A 9,713-nucleotide genomic window follows, 5' to 3' on the forward strand; every position below is an offset into this window, starting at 1 on the left:
AACATACTTTCCAAAGCCCATAAAAGATACTCTAAAATAATATTCATTTCCACCTTCTTAATCAAAGAAATTGCCCTAAATGCATTTTGTTGCTTTACATAAATAGAAAGACAAGAACTAATTGAGTCAAGATCTAACATGCCCTTAGTGCCAGGAGACAAGCAAACCAATTACCCCACTGCCAGCCCCAGACCCTGCTCCCAGACAGTTGAGGCGATGAGCTTTTCCTTTCTGATCCAAACACCAGGTTATTCTTGGATTCAGAAACTGCCAACATATTCCATTCTGTAAAATACTCTCTATAGTCCTCTCACCACAGAAGGCCAAATACTTATTCCAAGCCCAAAATACAAACCACTTTATTGTTCTTTGTTCACAGCAGTTCAGAAATAAACTGCACATATGGGAATTGAATTTTGATTAGGTAACTAATCAACTTTTCAATTTTAAAGGGAAAAGAAACACTTTTATTTTTCTCTTGAGAATCAAACAAGTGAATGCAATGCCCCAATTTTTTCCATAATTATTTCATCATCCAGGCTACAGTTTAGGTGATATTTCTATTACAACAACAAAATTACAGTGGGAATGACCAATAGAATGACCAATAGAAACTGCTTTTTAACAATTTCAGAGAAGAAAAAAGAAATCTTTATGAACAGGAGTAGGCTACATAAAAACATAAGAGAAAAACAGATTCCTGATTGTTCACTGGAAATCCGGTGCATTAATTCATTTCATTTCAACTAACAAATTCACCGGGAGCATCTTTTGTCCAGGTGAAGACTGAGTGGGAACAACAACTTCATGCTAAAGAGTCAGATGGCTCTTTCCTCCCCAAATTTCCCAATATCAAGAATCACACTCAACTTTCAACGTCTAGAGCAAACCTAACCTCTTCCAAGAAGGCTTTCCTGATTTCCCTCCTTTGTAACAGAAAGTAACCTCTCCCATCTCCAAACCTATCTACACTCATCCTATAACGTGTATTTTAACTGTATGATAGTTATATCTATACCTAACCTGCCTGATATCGTCCCTACATAAAATAAATTCTAATTTATCTATGGACAGGGACCACATTTGATTCACATCACACAATTTCAAATGACTCCTCCAACTTCTTTAAATTGTTCTTTCCATGAAAACAAAATAAGATAAAGCAATACAGAAATGCTTTAATTTTTAAATCAGTTTCATAGGTACTTATGATTTGTTATAAATTTCACTTAAAAAAGATTAAAATTCAAAAATCAGCATCTGCTTTGAAAGAAACATTAATATGCTTCTTATGGGAGAGAAACTTCCAAAATATTCTTAAAACTATGAAACTAAGCCACCATTAATTGATCCTGGTACAGTCTTCTGTTGCCTTTCAAGGAAAATAAACAAAAATTTACAGCTCAGAATTAAAAGCTGCTTAGGGTCAACTCTGCAACGAAGAAGGTAGTTCAAATTATTTCTTGTGGGGAAAAAAAAAAAAAAGATCACCAACTAATGTAAAATACCAAAGCATCAACAATTTGAAACTTCTACCTACCATTCCGTTGTGAAGAAAGGGAAAAATGTCATCTGATTTTTTAAGGATAAATTATTTATTAATGACTTAAGTTATAAGATAAAATCAATTTGACTGAAATCTAATTTGCCCTACTGGGAATTTTAATAAAATGCATATTGATGTTTTGCTATTTTAGGACATAAATTTTATGTTACCGTAATTACAGAAAAAGTCTCTATGTTTGGCTACTCAAACCCAAGATTTAGAAAACAAAGTGTTGGAGGAAATACTACAAGTTCCCTTCAGCTCCTACGCCCTCTTTATTATCAAGAGATGAAGAGGTTTTCCATAGGAAGTCAGGCAATAATGGTAACCTTGCATCTCAAACTAAATTCATCTTCATCCTTTACTTCATTTGGGAAGTACTTTTGCAGCATAAACAGAAACATGACCCACAGATGGCAAGCCACTAGAAATTTTATTTAATCGTAATACTAATTTCACTGAAAGTGTATTATGCCTTGAGGATATTATGCTAAGTGAACTATAAAAGAGCCATAGAAAGACAAATACTGCATGATTCCACTTCTATGAGGCAAGGAGAGCAGACAGTTTCATCCAGACACAAAGCAGAATGGTGCTGGTCAGGGGCTGGGTTGAGTGGAAAATGGGGAGTTGTTTAATGGACACAGAGTTTCAGCTTCACAAGCTAAAGAGTTCTGGAAATTGGTTGAACAAGGTGAATGTATTTACTACTGAACTGTATGCTGAAAATGGTTAAAATGGTAAATTTGATGTTATGCATTTTTTAACAATTAAAATTTTTTCTAAAAACATAAAAAGCGTATAATGGTCACATGATCTTAACAGTCCCTACACTTAACAGAGCCAAAAATACGCAAAGCCAAAAATGAGACTTACAAATGCACATAAGATATATTCATTCTTAATCGAACTGTTGAAGAACACAGTTATCACCTTGCCGCATTGTCAAGTGGGACAGAGAGCACCACAAAGGGATTAGGGCCGAGGAAAAGCAGGAATAATTCAGGGTTAGCAAGGGAATAAAATGCCAGGGGCAAACATGCGTTACAGTATGCGTGACACAAAGAGGCCCTGGGTCACCACAAAGAGGTCATGGGGAGAAGAAACGCTTCTGCCGGTTGGGTCGTCATACAACTTACTGCACTGTTTTGCAGTGTTGCTCTAAAGGAAGCAGGTGAAAGAAAGAGCTTTCTATTTCTATGCCCTAGAAGAGCAGTTTCTAAGTAGCCAGGTATGTACGGACATACGATTAGGCTGACATCATACATGATCTAAACAACGAATGACTTAACGTCTTTTACCCAGCGCCTTCTGATTTTTCGCCTTAATGGGATGTCACATAAATTACTGTGGAGCCGAAGACAAAGAATGATTACAAGTCAACGAATAATTCTTACAATCACGAACTCAGAAAACAGAAATGTCTGTAACACATTTTTATGGTTCACACAAGTACAATCCATCCACAGTTACAGCATGCTTTTCAGTCAAACTTTTAATCACCAAATAATCTAACTAAACTCAGATATTTACAAGCAAACAAACTGCCAAGTCACTATAGTAACAGCTTGTCTAGATGAGGACAATGCAGTGTTCTGGATATTTGACTTCCATCATTAGAGTTTTACCACTTATAACTATAAAATACTTTAAATACTGCAATACCCCCAAATACACTAAATAATGCAATCTTTCCTTATTGAATCTGGAAATAATCCAGGAATATAAATATGAGTATCAATTTTCATTATCTGGCAAATATATGTGTCAGAGAATTTCCTGACTGACATATATGTACAACAGTTTATTTCCATATATTAAAAATAAATGAAATTTAAATGCAATGTGGTATCCCAGATTGGATTCAGAAACAGAAAAAGGGTATTAGTAGAAAAACTAATTATATCCAAATAAATTTGTCATTTAGTTAACAGTATTGTACAGTCAGTTCTGCTATGCTGTTTTGAAGATGCAAATTTGTGCCAATGATATATATGAGGGAACAACTTGAGCGTAACATAAATTTCACATTTGCTGACACCCAATTTCATCCACAAGAAACGTTAGGTGCACACAGAAAACTGAACCCAGCCATGTTGGATTACGCGTGCAGGGACACCCAAACACCTACCAGCGACCTCAGTTTCCAGAGTGTGTTAGGAAGCCCCCCATCCACATCTGGTGGCACAACTTTCCACCAATTTCTACCCACCCCTCTTCCTCCATTTCCCAATAATGCAGGAGTGCAACTCTTCCAACACCCACTTCCACGTGCCAAGTCTAAGGGCTTTTTTTAAGGTAAGTGCCATATTTTCGTATTTGCATGTCTGTTACCTATGTAACACATGTAAAAATACGTTAGGACTTTCCTTTAGGTTCCTAACTTTTCAGTTAGGTTCCTAACTTTCACTGAGTGCTGGACCATTAATTCCACTTTTCCCATCAGCCCTGTGGTTTTCACTGCAAGATTCTGCACCGTCAGTGACTTTTAGGAGTGCATATGTCATGTTACAGCAGAACTGACTATTTCAGTGACAATTCCTTAGTTTTGACAAATGTGCTATGATTATATGGGAAGAAAGGGGAAGCCAAGTGAAGGGTATATAGGAACTCCTTGTGTTCTCCATTCAACTTTTCAATAATTATAAAATTATTCCAAAAAGAAGTTTAAAATAGTAAGCATATGAAGTAGATAAAGCCAAGAGCCTAGTATAGGATTCTGCATTAACAACAATTGCTAACACTTACGTAGCATTTATTTGGTGCCAGGCACTGTTCTCAATGTTTTATATACACTGACTCATTAAACATTCCCACAATGCTATGAAGTAAGTGTTACAATCATGTCCATTTTACAGGTGAGAAGACTGAGGTGCATTTAAGAAAAGTCATCCAAAAACACAAACTAGGCAACTTGGCTCTAGAATCGAAGCTCTTATCCCAATGCTATTCAACAGACAACTGTTCAAAATACAACTTTTTAAACTAGGTTACTTCCATCATTCTGGAAAGATTCCACAATAGGAAAAGAGGCATACAATGAAAAAATTAAATAATCTTTCTAAAACATGCCATAAATATAAAAAATACCAAAAGTTAAAAAAAATTCCCTTTTATAAAAACCTCTATTAACAAAAATTGTGGAAGCTAATAAAGACAGTAAGAAATGTCACCTTTGTACTTCAACTAAAACAGTCAACTAGAATATAAAGTATACACATTTTATACCAATGACAAACTAAGGATAGATAGCTAATAAAGAGATGTATCGTCTATGATAAAAAATGTAATTTCAAAGTTTTACAAAACTTGCTCACATTTCATCACTGTCGAACACACATGATAATAAGAATGACAAAATAAAACACAAAACTAACACACGCCACAGAAGTTTCCCAGCAATCATAATCATCAAATTTGGTTCAAACAAAACTGGTTCATCAAATTTCAGGTAAATGCCAAAGCAAAAGTTCTACGTACAGGAGCTCAACATGGGGTAAGTCAAAGGCCACTTTGTTGGCATAACTTATTATTGCTTCCCAAGATACTACATGGCTTGAACTCTAAGATGCAAAACCCTACCTACCCTCCCATGTACCTCTACCCAGTGAACAAGACACAAGGTCCTTCCCTTATGGATCTGATATTCATTCATTCATTTATTCATTCATTCAACAAGTATTTACTGAGTGCCTACAACGTGCCAGGCAATCTTCTAAGTGCAGCAGGGTCTAAGGAAGGGAAGAAAACACAAGTCCCTGCCCTGTCGGAGCTGCTATTTTAGTAGCGAAGCAAATAAATAAGATAAGGAAACAGAACTCAAACTAAGGTAGGGGTGATAAATGCTACGAAGAAAATAAAGCAGGAAAGGAGGATTTAAAGTGAGGGTAAAATCGTAAATAGGAAGGCCAAGGGAGATGAGATAAAGTGGAGGAGACAAACAACCGTATGCTATGTTAGGTGTACGTGCTACGAAGAAACAGCTGCTAAGGGCAAAAGCAGTGGTAGGGACAGAAGACTATGAAAAGAGAGTGGTCAGAGAAGGAGACTGACCTTTGAGAGGAGACTCAGAAGAAGTAAGAGACCCAGTCACGTGAAGATCTGGGAGAAGGGCGCACCAGGCAGGAGGCACAGGGGCCACGAAAGCCCGATGGCGGGGGCAGGCGTGGCATGCTCCAGGGCCAACAGGCTTGCGTGGCTGGAGGGAGGAAACGGAGGACTGGACGCACTGTCCTAACAGCAAGCTGAAGACCGTGCAGAGTTCCACAGCCATTCTGCCTTCCGAGAGCCGTACACTTAGAGGTGGGTAATGGTTTCAAATCCAGTTAACAGATCACTGAAAAGTCATTTCTTGCAAAATACAAGTGGAGGGGCTGAAGGGCCGATAAAGCAGGATGAAAAGGGCTGGGCTGCTGAGCGGTATATATGCTGAAAGAAATAAAGGCACATGTACAGAAAGTTCTACTGTCCTTGAAGGCAGTAAATGAGGTAGAAGGAAGATCTTGTTACTAGTTTTCAAACATTGCAACTGAGGAGGCTTTAAAAAAAAAAAAAAAGCAGAAAAAAAACCTGCAAATGTATGTAGAGTCTTTTCAACTCTTATTTCTTCCTCAGTTTGAAAGCATGATGCTGGATGTAGGAATTTTTCTTGATGCATCAAACATACCTGATTAACTCCTGCTAAAGAGAAAGTGTTTCCCTCACTGCAGAATCCCTCCCACGCACAGTGCCAGGCACACAGACAGCGCTCAGCAAACGGTGGGGGGCAGAGGGATACAGAGGAGCACTCGGGTTCCAACAAAACAGACACTGTGTTGTTCTGACTTGAAAGGGACTGGAAAATAAATACCAAGTTTTCAAAGAAGAATAAATTTCCTCAAAAAGGAAACGATTTCTATAAATAGATCTTATCGATCCACGCATCCATTAGAATAAAACTTGAAGCTGGGGAAAACAGTCCGGCTTTAACTCTGGGCTAAAATAGCCCTGGACTCGTGAATTAAGGCCATCGGAGCCTCAGTGAGACACTAAGCAGGGCATCTCCTTTGTTAAAGGTAAGAAGTCTATTCTGTTGCACTTCCTTTGGGACAGCCTTTGATCTCTCTTATAAATGAGAGCCCTAATTGCTTCAGCGAGCAAACATTTTCAGAGACCCGACTACATAAGCACCACCCTAGGCCATGAGAATCCAAAAATAAGGAGGAGATGGTGTCTACCTTAAAGAGTTAGTTTTGGCTTTAAGGCTGGATGTTTATTTAAAAAGGGAACAAGAGGGAGAAAAGCTGAACTAAAAATGACTAAGATACACTGTAAAAAGGGTTATACTACAAGAACAAAGAATGATAAAATGTAGGAAAAGGAATAAGTGTATGGAAGACTTCACAGAAGAGGCTATGGCTGAAATGTAACTACAGGTTTGCTTTGCACCCACATAAAATCATAAGGAGACAGAGACATTACTGTTAAAACCTGTTGTTCCTCATTCTTTCTAATTAGAGCAAAACTACACTCAATAAGACTTTCTTGAGAAACAAAAATCTTTATTTCCCTAATGTGCTTAAAATAAATATAAAGACTCCTAAGCAACTAGAATCTTTTCAAAACTTGTCTAAGCAACATATCCCAACACAATGATTCCATATAATTTTATCTTCTATTACCCTCTGCTATAATATGGTATATAGCTCAAGTATTTATCATAATTTAAGTTGATTACGGCAGCCCCGATAAAGGAACCATAGGGCATTTAGAGGTAACCCAGCACTGGGCACTGTCAAACTATTTTGCATACCAATTCTGAAATCTCAGAAAATCATATGTTTATCTAAGTAGTCATCAGGAAATAATAACCACAAATGAACTCAAGTCTAAGGACAAACTACCTTTAAAAAAAAAACTCTAAGAGAAGATAGCCTGCTCCCCCTTTCTTTAAGAGATAGCCCTTCTCTATACTGACAATTTAGAATAGAAAAAAGTCATTTACATTCAGATTAGATCTATTTTTGCAAAGAGGAAGAAAACAATAAAATTATATTCTAAAATACCTATAAATACACATTGACAAAATACATTTTACATATCACTATAATAATATAAAAGAAATTATATGAAAATGAAAAGAGCACCTCAAGCTTCTTTATGTTCACTTTTACCATGACTAAGACTTTTTTAGCACTAGGAGTAGTGCAAAATGAGGAATTTAGAACTTATTTTTTAGGCTTCCTAATCTACAACTATAAACAAATAAAAGTTGCAAATCTTGGCCGTACTTTATATGAGTTATGCTACTAAACCTCTGTAAACCTCAGTTTTCTGTAATAAGAGGGAAAATACCAAAAATGAAAACCAGATATAACTATGTATGAAATACCTACTAATTACTCTGTAAATGTTGGTCTTCACCATCAACATCCAAGCCTACACATAGGATAGTGGGTGGAGGTGGCAGGGGAGAAATAAGGAAGCTAAATGATCCACTAAATTCCAGTAACATCCCTTAACAGCATTAAGTTGCCAGTAGCTAAAATTGGTGACTGTGATTTCAACTGGAATGGTCATAATCTCTCACAGCGTTTTACAGATCATGAGCAGACCTCATACATATCGATTCACCTGTAACTCAACACACGCAATATGAATAAGCAACACAGGGACTGTCAACTCATGGTAAAGACAAGTAAACTCAAATTCAGAAAGGATGTAAATCATGCAAATCGCGACTGAGCCACATTTACTAGGAGACGGACATGGTCTCACATTTACTAACCCAGTCCACTCACTGGATGCAGAAGATGTCATGGTGAATACGCTTGCCTTTGGCCTCAGTGCAGTAAGGGACAAGCACAGTATCCTTTGCACTCCTCTCAGCTCCCAGGTGCCACTCAGGCCTGGAGCTAATGGCCTACCTACCCATTTTGAACTAGTCACTGAGGCAAATTTATGCTCTTTTCTTCATTCTCAAGAACAAAAGTTCCGGCATCTAGAACCCACTGGGTGCTACAGTGAGGACCACTGCACTTAAGAGTCTATGTCACGTGTCGTGACCCAATTCTCAAAGAGCCTTGAACTGAGACAAAGAGCATCAGTCCAATTAATAATAAAGTGGAACTTTGATTTCCCATTTGTCTTTCTGCCTCTGGAATTTCGCAGGGAGAAACGGTTGTTAAGAAAGGCAGGAATCAGACATTCCTGAGTCCCCGGGACCTACTACCTAATGTTGTCAGAACTACTTCATTTCTAAAAGATCTAATTCAAACAAATAGTTATCCTAAAAACTGTTCTTAACAAAAAACAAACAAACAAAAAAACCGCACACACAAAACAAGAACAGCTGTTCTTAACCATAAAACCATATTGAGCACACACCAGTAAAATTAGGCCTTCATTAAAAAAATAAAAAGTAAAGTTCATTTTCATTAAGTTAAGGTGATCCTGCTATGCTAGAAATATTTTGGCTTTGAGATCATTTAAAAATAAGTTAGAAAGAATTTATAATCAGAAAAAAGTTTAAATAGATTCCGTTAAAATCGATTTTGTTTAATTCAAATTATTCAGCAAAACAAAAAACTGTTATGATTTAGAAAAAAGGTAAAATTCAGTAAACCCAGTCACATACCAAGCTTCAGGCAGCAAAACAGAATATTCATGTGGAGAAGTGGTCTCTGGGAAGTTGGAGAGAATTGCAAGGCGATGAGGAAGCAGGTCTGATCCATGATAAGTAAACAGAATTTCGAGGGCTTGTACGTTACTTTCCTGTACAAACAGCAAGGGGTAAGTTTCCACTGTAAACCTTAGAAATAAAGGAATGACCTTGTAGAACAGCATTCAAAAACCTAAAATTAACTTTTTATGTAGTTCTGATTTAAAGCACTTTGAAATATTTCTAATTCTTCCTGGTCTGCATCACATTTCTCAATCTAATGCTGTAAAAATTACTTATTTTTAAAATTCAGAATGATGAATAAACATTTTCTAAAATTTTTATTTATTTGAGAGAGAGAGAGAAAGAGTATGAGTGAGTGGGGCAAGGGGCAGACAGAGAGGGAGAAACAGACTCCCTGAGGACTCAGGGCTCGATCCCAAGACCCTGAGATCATGACCTGAGCCAAAGTCAGAAGCTTAACCAACTAAGCCACCCAGGCGCCCCTACCTTTTTTTTTTTTTTTTT

At 37.1% G+C, this 9,713-nt stretch overlaps 1 protein-coding gene across 1 annotated transcript in view; it reads right to left on the reverse strand.

Moving 5' to 3' along the window:
- NBAS (NBAS subunit of NRZ tethering complex) overlaps positions 1–9,713 on the reverse strand; it is a 338,079-nt gene that overhangs the window by 223,785 nt on the left and 104,581 nt on the right. Inside the window, exon 21 of the mRNA XM_040622888.1 lies at positions 9,162–9,298. Coding sequence (XP_040478822.1) covers positions 9,162–9,298 — 137 coding nt within the window. The remainder of the gene's footprint in view (positions 1–9,161; positions 9,299–9,713) is intronic.

Source organism: Ursus maritimus, unplaced genomic scaffold (genome assembly GCF_017311325.1).
Source record: "Ursus maritimus isolate PB19 unplaced genomic scaffold, ASM1731132v1 scaffold_6, whole genome shotgun sequence".
NCBI classification, from domain to species: Eukaryota; Metazoa; Chordata; class Mammalia; order Carnivora; family Ursidae; genus Ursus; species Ursus maritimus.